Genomic DNA, 25,349 nt, shown 5'->3' with positions numbered 1-25,349 from the left:
AAAGAAATTAAATAAAGGATACTGAATCCCATCTTTATTTGATGCCTTCAGGAATAAAGACAATAAGCTTGTATCACACACATACTATGCTCTATATTAGCCAGAGGTCCCTTTATTATGGTTCGGAGCCACGGACATGTTTTAGATACGTGCGGAATAGTTTTCTATATGAGATCGCTGCAAAAAGTGCTGCCTTACCTAATGTCCACCCTACTGTTACTCATTTTATGTTAGGATTTAAAAATCTAGTTGGTATTGGTATGGCGAGTATCCATTTAGTAATAGCAATAAATCACACAGCAATAGTACATTCATGTAGTTGTAAAAAGCATGATAATATATTAAGTAATCCAAAGTATTCAGAATATGTTACTCTTATTGAGTAACGTAACGGAATACGTTACAAAATACATTTTGGGGCATGTAATCTGTAGTAAGTAACCTTCCCAACACTGCATACTATGTTCATGTTAAGCAGATATGGTAGAGGCGATAATATTTTGGATAAAGCAGCAAACTTTTTTTTTTAAATTCAACATTTACACCATCCTAACTTCTCTGAAAACAATCCTAACACTCTATTTTAGTTATAAGATGCAAAACTGTAAGTAGCTTTGGATGTTTGCCTCTTACAAAGATCACTTTCGTTGCTCCAGATTGACGAAACGTGGAAGAGCAATTTTGAAAAAACAAAACGACATTGAATTGGTTGAATTTAAAAAAAAAAAAAAAAAAAAAAAGTTAAATAAACAGAAGAAATAACTGTTAGATAAAGTGATTATTAAAATTATCCGTGTTACAAAAGTTTGGGTCGTCCTTATGTTCATGGCAGCTGTACAAATCGCTGTAAAAAATAGCTACGCTTGTTGAACACATTATGTGTATTTTTTTTTAAGATGTATTTAGCAACTAATGTATTCAGGTACGCCCACACATCAAACATCTGAGTCGACTCTGTTTCAATATAATTATAAAGTGGGTTGAACTGCGTGGTCCAGAATATTTTCCCCATTTGGAGTTTTACTGTTTACACCCAAAATGTATGAGTGTACTTTTTAAATATAACCAGCCTTTGATGAACTCTTTGAATTACATGTGGAAAATGTGTGTGGTGTGCTATAACGACAGCAAACTAAGCCTATTTGGCCGCCTTGGCATTCTGCAATCTCTGTATTCATGCTACAGGCCATCCACAACTGCACACGAGCAGAATGGAAGTGGTTTGCAAAGCGGTCTGCTAGAGAAATCAGGTCAACCAGTGGATTACCAATGAACTTGAGGAAATCCCCTCAAACTATGGATGAACTTCAAGTCTGCGTAGCTTTGCATTACTGGATGTACAGTAAAAGAGAAAAACTAGCACGAGTCGTACACTGTGCCTCTATATGATGGAGTTAATATCAAGCAAACATCATTAAACAGGGAGGAGACCTCGACGTGAACCCAAGGCTTATCATGGATGCCATTAAGACGGAAAGAAAACAACCGCACACGATCAGCGTCCTTTCTCATTAGCTGGGAATAACAAAGTCTTTGCTATTTAGTGAGGATTTACTCCTGATTTCCCAACATGCTCGGCAAAATGGGGAAAAAAAGGAAAATCAAGCCCACTGCTTTGCTAAAAGAAGAGCACTGAGTAACCCAGCTGTGTCTATGAACAAGCATATTCCTAATAAAAATGGGACATATGTGAAGGTTGGACTCATTGACTGAGTTTTAGTTCCTTAACAAACTAACTTGATAATTTAAAAGAAGGAAAATAGCAAATGCACGGTGCTTGTTTAGAATCTAATAAACGCATGAACTATATACCACACATATCGAAATCAATACGACTTAGAATGTTGTCCTGTCACGTCTGAGACCCGCAAAAAGTCCTGCAATATTTCTTTCACTGTATCGCACACAATGTGCCACAAGAAACTAATTTTCTTTGAGGGTACAAATAACCTGGCCCTTTAAAACTTCTCAATAACTGCGCGTGAAGCCCTGGAGACACGTTTGAGCGACAGGCGCTGTAAAGGGAGAGACTGTTAAGTTCTACTTTGCAGGCTCAGCTGGTTGTTCTTCTGGCTTTTCATTCTTATTTTGACTCATGCGACTGACAGGTCAGAAATGGAAAGACGAGATATTCGTGGAAAAAAAGTGTCTGTCTCGTTGTGATGTTTCTATATTTGTTTGTAACTCAATGCGTGTCCTCACGAGTACAACGTTAAAAGGTCGTTTAAGGCAATTGTTTTATCGACTGTTTCTTGCGACTCAAATGCATAATTAAGGTAACTAACTGAAGAGGCTTTCTTAATTATTATTTCACAACTGTGACACTATTGACAAACATGCTGCAGAGTTACAGTGACATAAAAGAAAATGTGGTAATTTAGTTCATTATGTTTTGCAATTTTCCTGTGGACCTGAGATTAACCCTATGTAATGAAAATGTGTTTGTAAAAGTAACAATTGTAAAAACAAAACAATGAGTAATAATGATTTAATTTGAAACTGGAGTAAAACTGGTGACCCTTAAATTACATCCTAGAGTTTGTTTGTTTGTTTTTTTGTTGTTTTTAAAGGCAGGTGGTTCCTGAAATTATGTTTTAGCCAAATCATAGCCATCAAGTTATAGATCAGTAGTGCAAATTACAAAGTGAAGGCCATCACACACGGAGCCTGTTGGAAAAACATGACAGGAAATTCTGGATTTTTCAGATCCAAACTTGTTGTGTAACATATATACATGCCAAAATGTTGTATTTTTTGCAAAAATTTGTCTTCAAGAAACCCTCTGTGAAAGAAATGAAGTCTGCACCAAGCGATGATGAGCTAGTCCTAATGTTTCTAAACAAGAAAAGGAGGAAACGGAGATTCTGGGTATGTCCAATTCTTAAAAGAAGGCAGCAACGGGGGGAAATTTCATTGTTTGGTCCAGGAGTTGACACTGTATCATGGCCACTTTTGTACTCTGAACTCTTGTTCAAGAGTCCAAGAGTGTCTAAGGTAAAACTGAACCATTTTATTATTTCTATATTCAGTAGTGGTGTTCATTTTGAGCTACAGGCGCACTTGTTACCAAATGCAGCGGTTTGACTGGTCAGATCTGTTTATCCAGATCTGATCATTTGTAAAAAGCGAGCTTGGTTCGAAAGAATAAATGTCGCAAATTTGTCATGTGAATTACATAGTTGGTGTGACCGTCTGCATTAAGAATTTACAGAATTTACATATCCGGTGTTTAAAGGCCTTAACTCATTATACAAATACTATCATGATATTCCATAATAATAACAATTATACTGCGATACAGTAATCCTGCAGTACGTCGCTACAACATCTGAAAAATGCCACTAAAAAAGGAGAAAATAGAGCTGGTTGCATGCATTGTCCTAACTGTCCTCCATGAGTTCCTTCTTCTTTAGCCCGAGTTGTTTAACTTCTGGTCACTTACACTCATTCATTTAATAAGCACCACCTCAATGAGTCATAATGCAGTGATTCAAGGAGTTTAACTGCTGTGGGAATCCATCTAGAGCACCTGCAATCTTTAAATAAAGATATCAGGATTTGGCAGCAGTGAATCCACACCACAGCGAAAGAGAAAAAAGTCAATAAGATACACCGTCACATCAATACATTTTTCAGCTCCTATTGTTAGCAGATAAATGAACGTTCACCAACAAGTAATGTCATAAGCAGGACAAAGACTGGAACTTTGAAGAAGCCATACACACACATGAACTCACACATTTATTAAAACTGCAAAATAAGACCCCAGATGGATGACAAAACATAGACAACACCTGCCAACACGACCACAGAAATGAAAACTGATGGTTGCAAAAACTTGAAGATGAGCAGTAACGGAAGTGAATGATGATGGCGCAGGGAACACGTGGGGGGGGGTGACGACTAGCAAAGGTCAGCTTGCACACCTTGGGAGCCATGATGGATGTGCGCTCTGAGAAGCTCCAAAGTCAAATGACCTTTATTGCAATCAGAACTTTTATTTTGAACACACAAGGCAGAATCAATTACCAGCACTATACAATATCTAGGTGTGTGCTGTTTGATATATGGATGAGCAAAGAATAAGACAGAAGTTTAAAACATTAATAAATCCTATTTCTGTGTGTTATGAGGCATAACATGAAGGACTGTTTTAATATCTGTGCTGCAACAAGCTAGAAATCTAAAACTAAATCTAAAATTAAGCGAACTTAACCCAAACGGTCTCCATGCCCTGCCTTCCCAACACAGACTTAATGATTCTAAATCCACGTGGACTACAGAGCTAAAAACGACTGAGCCCGTTTCCCATCCAGCCTCACTACTTTCAATACGTTCACATACACAAGTCTGAACGTCATTTAAATGCCGAGCCAGCTTGTGCTTGCAGTGATAAGGGAATTTTCCAGTGAGTCATAAGCAACTTCTCTCCGAAGGCTTGTGGAACCTAAAAAGAGAGCTGGGGGAAATGCAATATGCTGTTGCTCAGCAATCCTCTCCCAGTCCGCTTATTTCAACGACACAGGCATCTGTATTTAACCCTTCCAGCTCCTCCCTATCTTTTACCATTTGTCATCCTGACCGTGTGACCTGAGGTTCTCAGGCCAATTTACTTTTGCTCAATGCAAGATCGAGCTGAAATGAAATGAAAGTTGCCCTGCAGCTGCTAAAATTGCCTAACTAATGTCCACAAACTGAAGCAATTTGGTGAAAGGAGCAAATAGATTTAAATGACTCCGATTAAAAATGGCACGACCCTTACCACCGTTCCCTGCTTCCAGTGCCTTTAATGTTTGCTCTTTGAGTCGGTCGGCTTCGTGTTTTTTCCTCCTGTGTTCCTCCAACTTGACCTGCAGGTCTTCTGCCACCTGCTGGAGCTCTCTGAGCTGGGCCTAATGAGATGAAATGAAAACAAAAAATAGAAAAAACATGGCCAACTTTGTCAAATTTATAGCTATTTATAACTATACCTTACAGTCAGCATGCAAGATAGCAGCAACAGTTTGGTCTTAAATCTGATTGATTACAATCTTGAATCTAACTGTGGGGTTTTTTTAATCAACGTCCTTTGGAAATATAACTTTCATGCAAGCTGCACTAGCCCAAAGAACATTAGCGTTCATATGTGATGTTCATAAATTTGGCTATTGTTCAGTTTAATAAGTCTTAAGTATTGGATAGTGGCTGCAGAAAGACAACGCACAGAAACAAGCCCAGAAAAGTAAAGCGACATTACAACATTTCGTATTAGGCTTGTACTGTTGTTACAGATTGGGACAACCTACACAGTACTGCCACACTTTTTAAAAAACAGAGACCGTTTCTTAAGTAATGTTAATTTCTCTGTCGTTTGGTTGGCTCATTACTTTATTATACAATGTTTCCAGATATCGACTCTAAACATTTTGGAAACAGGCTGTTTCTGTTTAACTCAACCACTCTCCCACTGAAAACGCTACGTCCAGATGAACAGACTCAACTTTTTGGTACATGGAGCCAACAGTTGCAGTTTAAGGTGAAATGTTTCAGCAACTAACAGATGCGTTGGAATCAAATTTGACACGGACTTGAACGTCAACCACAGAGTGAGCATGAATAAGTTGTAATAATGTTGATGATCCACCGATGCATATCTAGCAGCATCATCGAATCAAAGTTTTATTTTGCTCAGCATTTCAAATACCTACAGAACTAATGAGAATGCCAACACCATCCAGTTTTCGTGCTTAGTCCTTTAATGGTAGCATGGAAAATACAATTATAAACCTCCAGAGCAGTAAAACGAAGCCAACGCAGAAATGCCAAAAACCGCAGTTCATTGAATGGCCACTTGAGGGCATTTGAGTCAACCATCTTAAAAGCTTTAATAATGAAATTAACATATTTATAGATTAGTACATATAGCCCTTTTGCTCTCTATAGCTAATTATAGTGTGATGTGTTAGAACTCAAATTCTATCGAGGCATCGAAATAGAATTTCACAAACCAGTGGTTAATGTCAGAGCAGCTGCTGTATGTCCATAAGAAAACCTCCCACCTGCTTGATAGCAGCATGTTAGCACTGTTGAAGCAAGCATGTGTGGATGTTGATGTTTAGCACTCAAAACCATTTCATTCCTGTGTACACTGTGATTATAGACACTAGCAGACTCGTGGCACTTTGTAAAGTTCTTCATCCCGTATTTAGCTGATACATGTTTTGGAAGTATATGTTGACAGTCGCACATGAAACAAACGCACTAACCTAACATTGTATTTGCAGGCAGGTGATGAATGCATAAATCAAAAGAACTGGGATTTGTAATAAATCTTTTTGAAAACATATAAATGTTAATAATCACTATTCATGTGACTATGATCATGCAAAGTTTCACTGATATTGGCCCACCAGTTAAGGAGGCCATAGGCTACACGCAGACATATGCTAACATCATTATAATAACATTCTTAATGATAAACAAAGCACAGAGACTATTATTGAGAGATAAACTGACAGACAAACAGAAGCACGAGAATTTCCCTGTTCTCTCTTTCCGTTTCCTCGTCTAGCTCCGGAAGAGAACCAACCAACACCGTGTATTTACAAAAACTTGTACCGCAGCAGCCGGGCCTGCACAATGGACTATTTAAATCACTTGCATCAGGAGGTGTTGCTGTCGCACCAAATACGACAGCTTTTGACAACCAAGCGTAACCTATCATCACTCTCTGTAATGGACCAATTAATATGAAAGAGCAGCAGCTCCTTGTTCGCGTGCATGTGTGTGTGCACATGTGTGTGTGTCAACTCTGCCTTCCAATCTGTCCTCAGAGACTCTCATAATGCAGTGATGGATTCTGCGAGGTTCAGCCAGGGATGACTACCTTTCTAGGCCATGCTGCTTGCTTAGACACCTTCAGCTTGCAGCGGTGATTTATGGGCGCCATTATGAGGAGTACAAGAACATATTTACTTGTGGAAAAAACACCCATAACATGCCAAAAGTTCTTCCATTGTGTAAGAAAAGAAGTAGAAAACACCAGAAACTAATATAAAGCTTCTCGCTGTTGCAAATTCTTCAAAGAATTAAAAACAAAAAAAGTAGAGAAAAGTGATTCTGAGGATAAGGAACGGCTGACGCTGCACTTCATTTCCTGCTTTAACATGTACTTTTAAGAGTGGGCCAATAAAGAGCAAACATCGTGAAATGGGTTTTATTGAATACCAATTTGTATTCAATTAACAGCGGCATTCCCATTTCTGCTTGTTCTGTGGCACGTGAGGCTACAACGCCACGCTCAGCTTCTAATTTGATTTTTTTTTTTGGTTAAAGTTTGATCGCAAGTGTTTTCTTTAACAGTTTCCTCTTGAACCACAGGAAGGGTTCATTTTTGAGTCATTGTGTAAGGTTTCCAACACGAGGCCCCGGAGGTAACCCTGCCATATCAACAGAGACACGCTGAGAAAAGAGGATCGCAAAGTGCGGCAGGGCTAGGAGGACCGGGTGACACTTCAGCCTCAATCTGCCAATCAGCTGCCACCGAAAAGAACACGGAGAGGGGGGGGGGAAGGAAAAGAAAGGAAAATAGAGCAGAGTGCAGGGTAAAAACCCAGGGATCACCAGCTGGCAAATCAGACATGTGTGAGCTCGCACATGTGAGTGTGATAAAAAAGTGGCCTTCAGACAAATCTGTGCTGTAAACAAGTGGTTTCTTTCTCTTTTCTTTCCCTGACATCTTTTATAAGCGCTGCAAGATTTAAACAGCTGTATCCTTCAAGATACCTTAGAAATGAATAATCAGGGCAGGAAATAACAAGGATTCATAGCAGCCCTGAAAAAAGTCAGAACAGTGTAAATGTGCTGCATCAACAAAGAGTCCAAAATCCAAATAATGATGATGAACAACACTCAGTTGCTGCCATTTCAATCGCTAATACACTTAAAGCTGTAGGTGCTGCAGTGTTGGAAAGTAACTTGTAGTTTCTAAAGGCCGCTAATGCATTAAGTAATGAGACCACTGAAGCGTCCTCGGAGATCCGCAGCTGCCAAATTTACCATATAATTTGCACCAAATTCCAGGAGTCCGTCTCTAAATTGGCTCAGTGCTCGCTGAAGTAAATGTGCAAATGGAGAGGAAAAACGGTAAAGCAGTCGCTGCTCGACCCCAAGTTCTGCAAAGGAGTCAAAAAGAGAGAAAAAAAAAGGCCTGATTGCTCACGTACTTGTTTACTGGTGCTGATTTACACCCAGCCATTTACTCCTTACTGCTTTAAAGCGACGGCAAATGAAGTATAGTCACAGCTGAATTCCTTAAGAGACACAATAAAATGCAAAGTAAGGTGGCAGGAGCAGAGCATGATGTTGTTTATGGGTTACAGATAACAGTACGAACTAGAATTCGAATCTGAGACGTGACGCATTATATAGCACAGTGATGTCTCTTGTGCTAAAACTGGAGGCCACTCAGCAGGAAATGACATGAATTGATCAACTAAAACGACACAATCCAAGTAACATAATGGAGGGAGGAAAATAGCAGGGCTTTTTTTTTTGACAGCTAGGAAGCAGCGAGCTTCTTACTGTGATAAGGCAAAAAGTACCTGCACAGCAGGCTAAGGCTGGTGCTGGAAACTGGTGCTGGGAGCACAACAGACGCCTGTAGCAGCAGGTGCTGCGAACATGTATGATCAAAACGGCATCACAAGCTGCTCACTGCTCAATAGCAATGCTCTGAGCGCAGCATATATGAAAGCAAATTAACCTTTCCGTCAACTGTTAGCTAAAAAACGCTGTAGAAGCCACTGTATGGCAGCACACGCAGAACAACACTTAACCAAGTATCTTTATATCCTAACTACAAGCACTGTACATTTACCTTTAGTCCCCTAACCAGAACTGCTTTCCTGTACGATATAATCCACTAGCTTTTCTTATTAGAGCCACCACATTCATCTTAGCCAGCTGTTGGTTCAAAGCGCTTTACAAATGTGTCTCTAGACTCGTCTGAAGGTTCTCAGTCATCCAGGTCATCATAATCTATGGAGCTTGAAAAGAAAAGTGTCTACTCTTGTTTAAGTTTCCTTGAAGATGTTTCACCTCTCATCCAAGAAGCTTCTTCAGTTCTAAGAACAACTGGTGGAGAGTCGCAGATTTTAAGCCCTATGAGGGTCATGCACCCCCTATTGGACCCTATAGACTCACGGTGGTGCTGAAGCCACCAGCTGGGGGCCTTCTTGTGTGCATGTGCAATTTCCCTCCAATCACTCCAGCAGTCCAAAGACATGCATGTTAGGTTAACAGGTGATTCTCCAATTCCACTTTGATGCTGAACTAGACAGGTGAGAGAAACCAACTCAGTGTAATGTTACCCTGCTGTATCACTAATTTAACTCTTTGCTTTGAGGAAGACTGCTTCAAACCTGTTAATCAGTTCTGTAATAGTTTTGTAACCTCTAAACTCGAAATCACAAAAGTTCTCCAAGTTTTCTCCTGACGTAGAGGCCGTGCTTAGACGACGACTTAGTTCCAGTGTGAACACGAACTGATCTACTTTTCGGGTGGTTTTCAAACACATGCCGTATAATAGCTGGAACTTCTACAAGAATTTTTTTTACCTGTTTCTCCCTCCAGAGCAGCACTCCTTCCTCAATCAGCTGCTGCTTGAGTCGCAAACCTTCATCCAAGGTCCTCATCTGGCCCTCCACGTACGCCCTCTCTCTCTGTCCTAGATTCCTGGAGGAAAGGCGAGCGAGAGAAAGAGAGGAAGCACAGTCCCATCATTACTGAGAAAACGCCAGCCGCTCCTGTTATGGTCACCGAGATGGCGCAATCCAATTTTTAAGGGCCTGCGATGCAGCAGGAATCCAAATGGGAAAATAGAAGAGTAAATAAGATGGGGGCCGATGCTCCGCGGCTCAGCTAAATTGTTTCTGAAGCCTGGCAAGCACAATATGAGTGCGGACCTTGTGAAAACATAATGAGATACACTCTGCTTGTACGCGGCTTCGAGACGAATGGCGCGGTGAATGAAATAATAGAGGACTGTCAACAAAAGAAGTGGGTTAGCGACATATACACAGCAGGCTGCGTTTCTGCGCCGCAGCATCGTCCATCTTTGCAGCTCAGCTCAGAAAAACATGATAAATACATCGCGGCAGGAAAATGAATTCTTATAAACATCTGTATTCAGGGACCTTCCACCTTTGCGCCGTGTAATTTATAACTTATCTAAATTATCTCCCAGGAACAAAAAGTCTCTGGGTGGTGGGAGCAGTTCAAAGCAAAAAGGAGGAGGAGGAAAAATTTGCAAGAAGGTCGTGAGTCACATTTGCATTTAACAGATGAACTCTTCAATACAATTTTGTGATGCACACACAGCCCTGAGTTTTTAAATCACAGTGACACCATGCCCCCTGGTGGCACAGTAACCGATTCACTGCAGAGTCCATCATACTGCTGCTACGATAAGCAGCTTTCTATTCAGATGATGGTGAATTCCCCTCAAAGATCTGTTTTATATCAGACCGCATGAATATCTTTTCACATTTGGATATTTGTTTTTAAATAACTGGACCCTCTGGCGTCTGGCGACATATTTCGAGTCAAACTGCACACGTGTTAATACATAAATACCGAATCTCAATTTTGAATCGACTGACCAGCAAGTGTTCTGGCAGCGAGTGTGGCTGTTGTATTCATCGGAAGCATCGCAGCAATCTGGCAAAGACACACAGGAGAAACCAATCCAATGCACACAGACCAAAACAGGAAAAGCATACCACATTGTCAGAACGGAGATGTTTACAATGTCTTACTCAATTACTACACAACAGATCAAAGTTTGTTTGTTTTTTAAACTCATACACAACAAAAAAAATACAAGATGCTTTCTGCAAAAGCAATATTTTGCTTTCCCACATATAATACACAGTTTTTTTCATTAAAACGATAACAAACAATAAACACAAATATGCTACAGGAAAACTGAGCTGAAACTTTAAGCCAATGAATTCTTGTAGTGAGTCAAGAGAAACTTCGACGGCATCTTTAACACACCCTGAACCGTCTTAGGCAGCTTTCTTGGAATTTCTTTAAGTAGTCTTCAGGAATAGTTCTCTAGACCTCTTAAAGGACATTCAAAGCTCGTTGGATGTTGGCTGCTGTTTATTCTGTTTTCTGATCCCACTCTTCTTCAATAATGTTGAGCTCCAGACTCTGGGGAGGCCAATCCATGACTCGTTTTACTGCATTGGCAGCACGTTTGGGATCGTTGTCATGCTCAAATATGAAGCTGACTTGTTCCAGATGGTATTGCACAGTGAATCAACATCTGATGATACTTTTCTGTGTTCATAATACCATCGATTTTGATCCCCAACAAAACTGGCTGAAATACAGCCCATAACAGAGCCTGCACTAAGTTTTACAGACAAACACTCACTATTATACCAATTATTCAATTGACCTCTTCTGTACATACTGGAGGACAGAAGACTTCTGCACAGTACTGTAGCTTAGCACAGCACTAAGGCTAGAAACCATGGTGATGTATCCACTGTGACATCTGACAGCGCTTTGTGAAGCTCAGGTTTAAAGCTGTTGGGGGGTTTTTGGAACCAGAAGTGACCATGGCTGAAAACGCTGGTTAGAAAAGTGCATCAGCTCAGTGTATGGGTGCAGCGCAGACACTGCTAAGCAACATAAAAATAAAATAGAATTTCACTTGCTGAAGCACAGACATCTTGGATAGGCTGTCAGTTCAATTAACGACACAGCAATGCATGTTATTGGATAATATAGCTCAGACAACTCCAGTAATAGAGCTCCAAAAAGCACCAGCACCATAAATGTGGTTGAAAGGTCAAGTTCAGCGACTTCAATTGGGTGTAGATTATGTTTATGGAGCAAAACTTTTTTTCTACCAGCATGTAAATATGATTTTTCTTTCTTGCTTAAGTTCAGTTGCCTATTTTAACATGAGACTGTTTCAAGAGTGACTTCATTTTGGATGCAGCCCCATGTGGTGCCTTGAGGATTGCAGGTTTTTGCCACCACTAACTCAAAGAAGTGTATCTCCCAGAGTGTCAGACAACGCAATATCACGAGTCAATATTAGCTCTTTGCCTTTATATAAGCATCAGCATTTGACACAAAATTCAAATTTAAAAAGTAAAGAAGAAATGCCCTTCAACAATGTTACAAGGGTTGCAGTTGCATAGCTTATCCACAAGAGGGCACCTCCGGAACTTTTCTATAGGCAAGACCAAAAACAATCAGACGATCCCAGCAAAGACGAGCAGTGCAACGGAATATCGCTACATATAACAATGTGCTATTGTTATGTGTAATTATATTGTTACATTTAATGTGTGTGAAAGAAAAAAAAAATTAACCAGTGCATCAAAATATCGGATTTTTAAATCACCAAATATCGGTGCGCTTTTTAAAAATCCCATATCAGTCGTGCTCTATCAGATTATCCTTTAAAACTTCAACACACTGCATAAAACAAAACATTTCTGTGTAATGACAGTAATAATAATAATAATAAAGTATCGACGTCTGAGCTGAAGCCGGATGATTCACATTAGCAGCTGTTGCAATGTTTTTCTCGGTTTTCATCATTCTGCAGCTTGTGTTGTGTTTTGAGGCAGTTGAATATGACAGTTGTGTTGCTTTGCAGTAATGGCCTTTTATCTACAGTATATCACTGCGGTCAAGTGCATTTGGGAAAGCTCGTGCTGTGCGGTGCAGGGAACAGCTGTGATTGGCATAAGCAGGCAGGTCATCAAGCGATGATTTAGGGCGCGCTTTCCTGGCTTTTGCTTTGTGTTCTTCTGGTCGAGCACACATTTACAGCATCGTGTTCATTTAATCACAAGAAGCCACACGATTAAAATTTAATTAATTATGCTGACAAATGTATACTCTCTTTCATGTTGAGCTACCCAGGAAATCTTCGTCCTTAAAGTTGAAGATTAAATCTTTAGGTCTGCGTGACATCTCTCTGCGCTTCGAAGGTCTCTTGATTTCAGCCACTTATAACATCAGCTGCATGGTGTTTTGTAAGTGCTCAGATCTGGCTCTTTCTCTGATGTTTCACCCAAGAGAGTGGGCACAGTGTGAAATCTCTCAATTATCCAGAACCCCATTGGTGACCCATCGAAAGAGAGCATTACAGTCCAAAAAGGGAAGCCAATGAATGTCTCTGAACAACCAGTCAAAGAGGAAAAGCGATGATGAATTAGCTATTAAGTGGCTCCATTCAAAGCAGAGAAGGTATGAGAAGAAGACAAGTGGGAGCAGAATAAAAGGAAAGAGGAAAGGGTGAGGGCGGCTTTGGGAAATATTCTCCTGCCGCTCTATCATGCTTCATTCCTTCAGCTTTATTTCCTGCGATGGTTACATGCCGTCTATTGCTACTGCTGCAGAACGAGCTGGTGACAGAGCAGAGATGTCAGCAGCAGAATGTATTGAATTTATCCAAAGTGGCGAGCTACTGGAGAACAAAAGTGGAAAAGAAAGGGAGGCTGAAAAACTACCCGATTAGGCAGCGCATGTGGCAAGAAAGAATGGAAGAAAGCCTTGAGAATAATAGAAGCAGGATGTTTTTCAAGGAAAGCTGAGCGAGGGAAGTGACTGTATGGACGCATCTGCATTTGTGTGAAGGCAGCCATGTTCTGTTTGTTGAAGCTACATCGTTTGTTTGCGCTACAAAAAAGACTGAGAGTGGGTACATCCACATGTCAGCATCTGCACATCGAGCAAAACATAAATTCCTGCCCGTGTCTGCAAAATGCACAAGAGGGAAAGTAAACAACAAGTTTTTACTCGGTAAAATCAGGACTTTAAGTTATTTTGATGAAGACCCGACAGCGTGTTTATGATTACGTGGTTGTGATGCTATTGCATTAACAAAATACACAAAGAGACGTAGAAAAAAAACTTGAGAGATAACTCATATGGGGCGATCGTGGCTCAAGAGTTGGGAGTTCACCTTGTAATCGGAAGGTTGCCGGTTCGAGACCCGGCTTGGTCAGTCTCAGTCGTTGTGTCCTTGGGCAAGACACTTCACCCGTTGCCTACTGGTGGTGGTCAGAGGGCCCGGTGGCGCCAGTGTCCGGCAGCCACGCCTCTGTCAGTGCGCCCCAGGGTGGCTGTGGCTACAACGTAGCTTGCTATCACGAGTGTGTGAATGGGTGGATGACTGGATGTGTAAAGCGCTTTGGGGTCCTTAAGGACTAGTAAAGCGCTATACACATACAGGCCATTTACCATTACTTTGGTACCAATAACAATGCTAAGTTTTAGGGAGTTAAAAAAAAGTCTATCTATGATTTTTCAAATTGGACAGACTTCAGCCCCACCCACCAGGGACCAACAGTCAGGTAAGTGGAAGACCACAGCTGGATGGTAAACAGACTAATAGAGAGATGTCCTTTCTAACAACACATCGGAGAGCAACTTGCCCAAGGACACTTTGACATGCAGACTGGAGCAGCCAGGGATCAAACCACTAACCTTCTTAATAGTAGATGACCTTCTGTAACACTGATATATCACCCAAACTCACTAACATCAGCCATGTATCAGTAAATAAGAGGAATTTAATGATGGAGGTTGCCAACATTTATCTGTTGTATTCACAGCTCGACCGTGTTTTTGAGACCGATATTTTGTGACATGAAAATCCGATATTCCAATTTTTTTTCTTTCAGACATATAAAACATAACGAGATTTCGCTGTTTGTTTTGTTCAGTTATGTACTTACCTGTTTCCCCTCAGCATAGTGTTTGTGTCTGAGGCATGCTAAAGTTGCACAGTGCCCTCTGGTGGATAAACTATGTAACATCAACATTCATAACATGCCTGAAGGGCGTTTCTCCCATCTGTTCTTTACTGTTTTAATTTTCATTTATCATCTATTTTAAATGCCTAAAGTGATCAACGACAAATAGAGAATATCAGCCTGACAATAAATCAGTCAGGCTTTATTCTCCTCAGCTATAATATGTCCAACATGTGAAAATAAAAGTATTAACATATCTTCATAACCAAACAACAGATACATTAAAACTGATATACAGTATCTGTGATAGGACAATGTTCCCTGTGCTCTATGACGGCTGTAGGCTTTAATCTATGAATACCTGCCAAGTTACTCAACCCGCCTCTGCAGTAGTTTCCACTCAGAGGGGATTTCCAGGACCGCAAGTTGACATCCAATCAGAAAAGGCGGCTACCAGCCGACAGTAAGACACAATATTAAACCACAGCCTTACCACAGATGCCATCATTGACTCTGGATGATGGGATGTAGTGCGGGCGAAAACCCAGATTGGTGCAGTAGAATCGGCCATGAGGACAGGCTGAAGTGCCTACATGGAGCAAGGAAAACTGGTCAGCACTGCATTATAAACTAATGTGCAGAAACAAATGAATTTACCTTAAACTGTTCACAACGCTTGCAAAGACATTAGCCACTGCACCTGATTACTGTTTCTAAAAATTCAAACTTTTAAACATTTATTTGTATTCTTGATGGGGGGTTTTTTTTGTTTTTAATCATTATTTTGTGTGTGTGTCTTTTTAAAATTTCAAAATCTGGTTAGTGTTGGCAGAGGTTAGCCGCAGCCCTGTGCCCCACATACAAACTGTAAATGATGTGTGACTTTGATTTAAAGCATAACGATAAAAGCCACAACTGCATAATGAAATCGGGGATGTGTCTCCTCTGTCTTTTCCCGTTTATGCTACACAAGAGAAAATGCCATCTATCTTTTAATATTTAAACCCTGCAAAATATCCAGTAACTATGTTTGCTAAGGAGGGTATGGTAGAGTTTGCATATCACGATAGCTTGAAAAGTTTTGAGATAATTCTGAAAAAACTTTGTAGCTATGTAGGGCAGGGTCATGTTAACAATCTATTAAAACTTGGTTTACGTCCACCAAAGTCTTCAAGATCAATTTAATGATTTATTGGTCGAAAACTGAAAGAAAAAAAAAAAGTATAACCTACAAACTATGATTCTTCAAGAATGCTGGGTGTTGTCAGCATATAAAGTAGGATTTAACAATTTAAAATATCATGTCACATTTGATCTCTGACCTCTCCTTCAAAGGTTAGTAGATTAATCTGCAGGTAAAGTGATAATAATGCTATATAAAGCTATTTAAAATAACAATACGTTTTCAGACTGACAAAAACATGTTGTCAAGAGATGCTATTTGACTTTAGCTGAATAAATTTATTCTTACTTTTCCATTTACATCACAATAATAGATTGTAATTATGTAGATTGTAATCATTAAATACATAACAATTTGACTACATTACAATGTATAATTTTTATTTTTTTAGGGGGGAGGGGGGGGGGGGGCTTTTGACACTTGATATTTATTATTCAACAAATTTCACTAAACAATGGCATAAAGGCTGCACACGTCCTGTGGGCATATAAATGTTTAAAAAGTATTGCAATCAAAATTACGCCAAGCATATTAAAATGGGTTTCAGCAGGGCAAACAACAAAAGCCTGCACTTTGCACTTGCTTTTACTTAACTACAGACTTCTAGAAGTATGTTTAAAAATAACATAGAAAACAATATGAATATGTACAAAATACAAAGTAAATACTTCCCAGAGAGTGAGCTGCCTTGGTGGGGGTTCTTGTTCTCATGGCTTCTTGTTTACATGGTTTATTGTTTTGTCCACGCAGTGCACGTCTTCGGTATTGACAGTCTATGTTTTTGTTGTGTACAGTTTTTCCCCTCACACTTCCCAGGATGTAAAAGCATGCACTTTTAAAATCGGCGTCTGCTTTTTGCAGATCAGCTGCATGTGTTTTGCCCCCCAAAACACATGCAGCTGATCTGAGCGCAGAAAACTTCAAAAGTCTTTAAAGTAAAACACTGATTTTCCAACAGAGTCACAGTGACCAGACAGACTGACAGACAGAGGCCCGCTGGCCCCACTGATTAACCTTTTACCTGGTTCATCTGAGCCATCTTCACAGTCACAGTAATCGTCGTTCACCTGCTCAAATGGGATCATTCTCGACCCATCTATGCACAGAAACGACTTCCTCTCCCTGTAGAACCTTTTATCTGTTACAAAATAAAAGCAAACGCCCACTTTTGTAATCGCTGCTGGCTCTGAGGTGCAACCAGAATTGTAGCCAAACATTGTGCATCAGTGTGAGCGCTTATAGTGTCTTAGCACGGATCCTCTGGGGAGGGTAAAACAGCAGGTTTGTGTTGTGTTGCTACTACACACTCATGTTGTGTACCATTATTATGCTGTGTACTCTGTTATCACAGCTTGTAACGTGCTGCCTGCGTCTGAAACCAGGAGCTGCCAAAGCTTCAGCACCATGTAGCTGTTTCTGTATATATTTGGCAGCTACCTAGCTGGAAGCTAAAAGGGAAGAATGGACTTACAGGACGAGGATATTCCTCTTACTTTCCGCGAGTCCACATAACCACACCAAAACACAGCAGCGACAATAATGTAGACACGCATGTCAGCGCCTCCTGCCTCATAAAATCCCGCTCAAGGCTGTTTCAAACACTGCACCGCCAGCATCTCAAACTGCCGTGTCCCGACTTCCTGAAACACGCGGTCTCGTGGCGCTTCTGAGGCTTTCTATTGGTTTCTAGTTTAAGGTTCGTGTGATCATCCACCGACCAATCGCAGGGGAGAACGGCAGCTGAGGCGAAAAAGAGGACGAATTTGATTAAGATTTACTGCACTTACGGCTTTATTTACATTTTAGAAATGGGAGTATAAAGTTGAAGCACTTTAAGTGTAGCCTTTTTTAGAGAGCCAGCAGACATCTTTTGTAGTCAGCTGGAGCTCCTTCACAAGCGCAGACATCACCAAGGTCACTTCCACATATAACATATTTACGACTACTGCACTTAAATAAGCCTGAACTAAAATGTGTGAAACGAAACAGGAAAAAAAAAAGATAGTAGATTTCCTTCCTCCCCTCCTAGTGTTTAAAAAAAAAAAAAAAAAAAAGCAAGAAAGAAACAGAAGACTTATCGTGGGACAAAGTCCGGTTTTTGTTAGTTTTGAGTGCTACACATGCAGTTGTTTTTCCATTTTCTTTTTTTTTTATCTGCTAAAAAAAACAAACAAACAAAAAACACATCGACAAAAGACTCACTTCATCATTTTATATATCTGCACGAAATGAATACAAAATGTGTAAAACGAGAAAAGATAACTCTTCATAATAAACAATCTGCAAAATTTACATTAAGAAAAAAAGCATTTAGTCGTCAGATTTTAGTACACCATTGTGGTTCGAGGCACTTGAAAAGCGGTTATTTAAAAGCTACAGTTAACTTTTTATTATTTATTTATTTCCATGTGTCCCTTTTTTATTTGGTCTCGCTGTTTAGCCGTGTGTACAGGCCTGCATTGCATAGAGACTCCTTGCTTTGGATGTAAGACAGGTCTCGGATCATGCCGGGGAGGGAATAAGAGTCCAAGGGTGGACGCAGTGGGAACACTGGCATCAGTCCTGATGTCATGTATGGAGACATGAAGCCTGCCATGCCGCCGTTAGCGGAGGGATAGGCCAGCCGCAGGGGGCTGACGCCCAGGCGAGGGCTGAGGCCGTACAGGCTGTCTCCCCCTGGGGACGCGGGTATGTGCAGCGGGGAGAAAGCAGACTTGGCCCCCAGAGCACCGAGCCCTCCGGGCAGTCCCGCAGAAGGCCTGCGCGCGCTGTCAGCGTCAATTTTGTTCTCTTTGGAGTTCAACGCCAGCTCAATGGATTTGACAATGTCACCTTTGCACGTTCTCACCATAGACTCCAGAGTGTCCCGTTTCTGATGGGGGAAGATCTTAGCCATGATGTCGGTGGGGTCACGGTCCGGGCTCAGATACTCATTGGGCTTCTCCGACTCGCTCCCCGACTCTGGATCCGAGGAGGGAAGTGACCTCTGCGGGCTCTCTGTGTGGTCTGAGCGGTGATCCATCGCAGGGGATTGACTTCCGCCGCTGTCCTTGCTGGAAGACAGCTCTTTCTTGTCACTTGGAGAGGGCAGCCGTGGAGAATGGGGTGCAAACAGGGGTCGGCCCATGAATCCGTTGTAAAAGTTGTATTTGCGTAATTTGTCCTCTGAAACTGTAACTAAGGATGAAAGAAAAGGGACAACAGCTTTTAAATTAAATGCGCACGGGGTAATCAAAGTTCACCAAAGCTGCAGAGGAACCAAAAAGAAGAACATTGTTGTGTATTAAAATAGTTATGAAGACAAAGTATACAGTCTCACATTCCAACTCACCGTCTTTCTGATTCTCACTCCCAAAAACATCGAAACAGGGAGCTGCAGGAGTACTGCTGGCAGATACGGGTACCCCGGCGCTAATGGACGATCTCTGAGGGATCCCCGCTTCCCCTCCGATCCCAGTGCAGGGGTACAAGAGCCGAAGATCCCGGGCCTCGCTCTCTTCCTGAGCCTGCTGCCTCCTCAACGCCACCTGCGCGGCCATCACCCGCTGCCTCTCTGCAATCAGTGTGCACTTTGCGCACACGCAGTCTCTCCAGCGACAAAACCGCTTGTGGCCTTTGAGCGCAGAGACCACGCCGTGGTTCCTGCACCTGGCACACTTCGGGGTTCGGGGGTATCCCCTCTCCAGCGTGGGGTTGCAAGTCTGGAGGAAGAGAGGCGGAGGACGCAGAAGGGAAGGGGGTACCGGCAGGCTACCGAGCGGGCCGGAGGTATGATCGGTCAGACCAAGGGGTCGGATCCTATTTTCCATCGCTCAGAAGAGAGGGTTAAAAAAAAAAAGTCTACGAGTCCTGCAAAACTGTTTACGGTGAAATCATTAAGGTGTTTTGGACTTCTCTGAGCGACTGGTGTCTCTGTAATGCGCCAGCACGCTGAACCTGCGCGCCTTAAGTGTCTCCTCGCCAGGTGGTTTGAGTTGAAACACAACACCTTCGTCACACCCCTTTCCGCTCAAGCCTCTTAATGCCCTATCATGTTTATTTGCATCCCGGATGAATGGGCGGGGGTCTAATCTGCAACTGCATGCGGCCATAGAGTGAAAGGACAAATAAAATTTCAATAAAAACTTGAAGCTTATCAAGACCAGATAAAAAAAAACTCTCTTTTTGGAAATAAAATCAAAACTGCGCTCTGTTTGAAATGACATGCAAATTCGCACAGACGTTATAATAACATAAAGTAGTAGGCACAGAAGGTGGATCGAACAAGGCCAGCGTGTTACAAAACAAGCATTATTAGAAAATAAGAAAGAAAAACATGTTGCCTCAGGCCAGCTTCCATTCGGTTGCCCTAATGTGTGATGAATATTCACTATTAGGATGTTTCCCCCCCCCCCCCCTCAACACAACAATGGGCCTAATAGCCACAAAAGAAACAGGTAATTATCTGCTTGGTTGTTCTGTTGAACAAATTACTCTGACAAAAGACCCATCTGTCAACAAACACCCAGCGAGATTGGCGAATACCTAATCACACCTTGTCACATGTTTCATTCATTTCCCTGCATTCAAACAGGATCCGGTTACACGCACCAGATTGCTTTGCCGTTATGACAAGAGAAGCAACTTGAGCATAATGTGACAAGCGCAGTGTCAGTCACCAAGGGCAACGCCACGAGGAAAAAAAATATCGTTAGGCAGAAATTAGCAAATATGTGTGTGTGTGTGTGTGGGGGGGGGGTATCATGATGCGAACCCTATTGTTCAGTTCAGTACTCTATGAAATGAATCCAGTCATGTTATGTGTGTCCAAAACAAACATAAGGCTCGGGGGGCCAGACTACTTTGTCCATACTTATCTGCGCAAACAGAGTGAAATGATAAATCAAATGCCACACATGATACCATCCCCTGATCGTCTACAGACTTGCTCTGCCTGTAGTTTTGACTCCATCTGAATAATGCATGTGAATCAAAGAAGAAAAACCAACAATAACCTTGTGGATGGAAGCACTTGGTCCCCTGGCTTTTCATTTAAGATAAAGATTCCCTGACGTGCATCTTTGAGGCAGATCTACCACGACACTGGCATGGGAAATCGCAGACATAACTAACGGTGATTAATGTTAGTTATCACAAATGGAGACTCGTAGGTGTTTCAACTTGCTGATAAAAGAAGATAACTGTTTTTGAAACTAAATTATCTGAGTTACTGGGACTTTCTTTTTTTTTCCCATGTCTTCTTCACACAGTTGCCTCCTTTGTCGTTTCCCAAGTGATGGATCTTATCTGAACGCTATTTTGCTGTGCGGGGAGAAAAGCTACACGCACACCTGCACAGCGGCCATGCTTGCGTAAAAGCTAAGTGCAGACATATTGTGCAAAGGCTCTGACTTGTATACAGGCTTTGTCTTGTAAACTGAATAAATAAAGCATCCAGATAATGATTTGTGCAGATGAGGCTTTGAGAAGTGAGTCTGCTATTTGCAGAAAGATGTTCCATTACTTATGGGCCTCGATAGATAAGGGCTGGTGCACGCTCACTCCAGCCGTGCAGGACAGGAAGGTAATCTGAAATGCATCCATCAACACAGAGTGAGTGTGCTTAAAGCATAAATAAATGCCGGTGATGCAGATGCTGTGTGGACGCACATGCAGTTTTTTTCTTTGCTTGTTTTGGGTTTTATTTCTTTATCATTTCATCCACTGTGAAGTGGAATTTGATGTTTGGATTTGTGGCTGGCAAGTTTATCCAGACACATTAAGCTGCTCCCACCTGGCTGCTTCTTTTCTCTTCTTCTTCTTCTTCTTCTTCTTCTTCTTCTTCTTCTTCTTCTTCTTTTTCATTCTTTCACTGCACAGACCACTTAGGTGGTTTATACAGACCACTTACAGCTTTTTCATGGATGGAGGCTGGAAGCGGCGCTGCATCATGCCTGTGTAAATGCACGTCACTATATCTTGAGCTTTTTGTAGGGCTCTGTTCCAGTCCTATTTTGTAATTACCCAGAGGAGGAAATGGGGAGGGTTAGGGTTAGGGGTAAAAGCCTCCATAAACTGGATTATGGATAAAAGCTGTAGTGTTATATTTACTGCCTCTTCTGTTTGTCTGCGGATCACAGGATTACGAGGCTAAGCCAGGCTGGTTATTTAAAGTGCCTTTAAACCACATCATCTAAAAGAAAGAGTTTCTTTTTTTCCCCCTCCTCCAAGTAGTTTAAATCATAATCTTACACACAAGAAACTTGAATACACCGCTGTTATCTCTGCCTTGTTTTAAAAAAACTTTTTTAGTCTAGTTTCACATTTGTATGGATCATCTGGCTGTATTTGGAAATTTTCAACCTCATCACCAACACAGAACGGAGAGATCGGCAGGGATAAGTCCCGTTAGAGTAGATATGGGTAGACAGTGTCTTAACTGTGTTCTTAACAGATCTGCTCCTGTCAGATATGGTGTTTCATCACAGACATGTGCCTTCCAGGACAGGCTTTATCAGTGCAGCTTCTTATCTGAAGCAAGGTGGCTGCTAATCTACTCCCAAATCTAGCAAAACCTGATTATGTCTCCCACTGTCAGAGAGATGTAGGGTGGGGGGAGTGTGGGTGGAGAGGTAAGAGGGTAAAGCTCTGAGAAAGGGAAGTTCTGACTTGACAATTTCCATATAATAACATATATCCTCAAAGATCCTACTTTGTATACTTGGATCGTGTCCACAGGTTGTGAGTCTTAATGCACAAAGGGAAGAAAATCAGGTCGTGTTACAGCTGCCAGCTATGAATCAACATCACCAGAGAGATCATGACGCGGCCCGAGTTTCCGTGAATTCGGCTTTAAGACAGCGGCATTGTTTCTGAACGCACGGCACTCGAGTTACAACAAATTCCCCTCTCCTTCAGGAGAAGAAAGGTCTCGACCTTCACGTGTTTGTTTTCTCATGTGTCACTTCACGCCCTTGTTGCCGAAGTGGCGCACAGCAACCTCCGCTTCACTCCACTTTGGGTCGAACGGTTGCCGGTGATGTTCAGACTGCTTGAACTTGTTGTGTGTCGCATTCTCAAAATGAAAGTGTGTTCCCTTATTTTGTGTGAACATAGCTTTCTCTTCACTTTAGCCTTATATGCCACTGACACTTTTTTGTATTAAAGCCCCGTGGAAGTAAAAAAATAATAAATAAAAAGAAGAAAAAACGAAGGGGAAAAAAACACTTATTCGTGTGACGTGTGTGGCCTCGGCGGAGTTCAACTGGCAACTTTGCTTTTAGTGGAGCTTTCAAGACTGTTGCCTCTGTTTTTATTTTTGTGCCAGGGGATGTTGACTGTTGCTGTGCTGTTGGACTTGGTGTCTGTGTTTACAACGCCTGGGGCATAAGTTACGCCTTTGCCAGCGCCGCATCCTACGGAAACATTCTGACACAAGTCTCTCTGGAGATCAGACTAATAGCTCACTTCAAGGTGCAAAAAGAAAAATCACACTGAAATATGTTTGGAGAGCTGCTGCAAAATAAATCTTATATCACTCTGCAAAATCACTCATGGTTCCATATTAAAAGTACAATATTACATATGATTGCAGGTATTTAGCCCATTTAAAAAAATAAAATAAATGAAGCCTCCAGCCTGAAACGTGAACCTGCCTTATATTTAAAAGCCAGCAGGGGGTGACTCAACTGGTTGTAAAAACAGAGTTCGACTGTACAGAAGTCTATGAGAAAATGATCCTACCTCTCACTTTATTTTTTACTTCAGTAAACATTATCCTAATAAGTTTATGGTCTCAATCACTTGTTCCAAATCTTCTTTAATATTGCTTGTTGCTTGTTTTGTAAGTTTTGGTCATATTTCGTGTAAAACAGATGATAACCCAGGGCATGTTTTAGGGTGCGGCTTTTCTGTGACTGTAAAGTGGCTACCTTATGAGCATGTGATGTCATAAGTAGGGTCGAGTACCTTTTGCTTTTAGAGTACTGATACAGGTACCGATACCTGGAAATTGATAGCGGTACCCAACAATATCTATTTTTTTGGGTACTTTATTTGACCTGTAACAATAGCTGCAAAGTAATTCTCAAAAAACTGTTAAATGAATGAAACCTGATATTGTCATTACTGATGTCATCAGTCAGACAAAGCCTCTGTATCAGTGCTGGTATGGAAAGAGGAAACAGGAAGTAAATGAGTATTTTTTCTTGGGTTTTTTTTTTCCTGTTGTTGTTGTTTTGAAAGTCTCACCTTTTCTAACTGTTATCACATCTCCCTCTCTCCCTCTCTCCCTCGGGAATATCTGAGTTGATATCAGTTGATATCGTGTAAAAAACAACACGATCGCATATTTGTGTAACTCCAGCTGCACAGTGCATGCCCGGCTGAAGTGGCACAAAAGTGCAGAATGTGCCAGCAGTTGTTCCAGCTACACAATCGTTCACAAGGGCACCAACAGCGGGTGAAAATAACTTAACCAAAATTATTAATCTATTGCAAATGAGTAACTAGTACCTACCATTACCCTACCATTTCCATTAGTACCTACTTGGATCACCACTGCGCGGCTTGGATTGAGTGGTTTTCCATTACAAACGAGTACCACTTAATGTGCGTGGTTGTAGCAATGAAGGCGAGCGTCCCATGACGTAATTAGTATGCAACATGAAAGCTACAACAAAGGTAGACGTCAAGGCAACGATATACCTGCTGCTCGGTCTGTGGCTTTTGTCAGACTCGGGGACCACGGCGTTGGTTTTTGTAGCAATCTCTCTGTTTGCTGGGTTTCAAAAATGGTGGTTTTGATTTTTGTGAACGAGACGCTCTCGTGACTCATCGAGTGACCAACTGACCAGCCAATTGGTGGCATGCAGTCTGACGAAGTCGCATTTTACTAAAAAGTACCTGGTACCAGGCACTCTGACCTAATGGAAAACCTTGAAAACTGTGGTAAACCGAGTAGGTACTACTGGAAAATGGGTGTGAGACTAGGGTTGACCTCACCTGACGGTTGAGGACTGAGCTCTAGTCTTAGTCCTAGGGTTGTTATTATTGGTTAGTTTCTCAGACCCTGCCCATAGGTTTTAAGCGACTAAGGAGCTTTTGAAAGACTTTACAACTCAAATCTTCCAGCTCGAAGTTTTCAGAAACTCAGTTTCTGTGTCTACATGTGGACAAGGAAAATGCAGATTTCGTCTCGCAACATCAAAGGTGTGTGCCTTTAACTCCTTTTTGACATCACACCGTGCACCCTGTTACAGTTTGTAGGCTTCCAGTTGGACAACATTTTCTTTGAGCTTAGGGTCATCTCACCGTCAGTTTTGACATGCTCTTGGCAGTGACTGACATACTTTTGTCCTTTTATGACAGATGGATAGATAGAGATCATTTTCAAAACAAAAGCAGGTTTGGTAATA

At 41.5% G+C, this 25,349-nt stretch overlaps 2 protein-coding genes across 3 annotated transcripts in view; both read right to left on the bottom strand.

Moving 5' to 3' along the window:
• The window catches only part of LOC146636636 (glucosidase 2 subunit beta-like), a 175,984-nt gene extending 158,392 nt beyond the window's left edge, over window positions 1-17,592 (bottom strand). The window contains exons 1-6 of the mRNA XM_085350952.1: window positions 17,426-17,592; window positions 16,976-17,092; window positions 15,265-15,360; window positions 10,641-10,698; window positions 9,597-9,714; window positions 4,763-4,892 (exon numbers count right to left, since the gene is read on the bottom strand). Of these exons, the coding sequence (XP_085207078.1) occupies window positions 4,763-4,892; window positions 9,597-9,714; window positions 10,641-10,698; window positions 15,265-15,360; window positions 16,976-17,092; window positions 17,426-17,507 (601 nt within the window). The 5' untranslated portion in view covers window positions 17,508-17,592. The remainder of the gene's footprint in view (window positions 1-4,762; window positions 4,893-9,596; window positions 9,715-10,640; window positions 10,699-15,264; window positions 15,361-16,975; window positions 17,093-17,425) is intronic.
• Window positions 17,593-18,373: 781 nt separating this feature from the next.
• LOC146636635 (doublesex- and mab-3-related transcription factor A1-like) lies at window positions 18,374-19,763 on the bottom strand. 2 transcript variants are annotated; one of them, XM_085350950.1, is made up of 2 exons: window positions 19,286-19,763; window positions 18,374-19,131 (listed from the first exon to the last, which is right to left on the bottom strand). In XM_085350950.1, the coding sequence occupies exons 1-2, from the start codon at window positions 19,761-19,763 to the stop codon at window positions 18,374-18,376; spliced, it is 1,236 nt and encodes a 411-aa protein (XP_085207076.1). The 2 variants fall into 2 exon arrangements, with proteins under 2 accessions (XP_085207076.1, XP_085207077.1); XM_085350951.1 differs by having other exon boundaries at window positions 18,374-19,119.
• Between the last annotated feature and the right edge of the window lie 5,586 nt (window positions 19,764-25,349).

Source organism: Diplotaxodon limnothrissa, linkage group LG3 (genome assembly GCF_057381915.1).
Source record: "Diplotaxodon limnothrissa isolate DT_005_m linkage group LG3, D_limnothrissa_male_GT1.1, whole genome shotgun sequence".
Classification (NCBI taxonomy): Eukaryota; Metazoa; Chordata; class Actinopteri; order Cichliformes; family Cichlidae; genus Diplotaxodon; species Diplotaxodon limnothrissa.
This window is presented reverse-complemented; position numbering and strand designations above follow the sequence as displayed.

What these genes read in the sequence shown, in the direction of transcription:
- LOC146636635 (XM_085350950.1), bottom strand. Translation starts at nt 19,763, where the DNA reads ATGGAAAATAGGATCCGACCCCTTGGTCTGACCGATCATACCTCCGGC. An exon ending in GAGTGAGAATCAGAAAGACG is followed by an intron (nt 19,132 to 19,285) that starts GTGAGTTGGAAT and finishes TTTCATCCTTAG; the next exon opens with TTACAGTTTCAGAGGACAAA.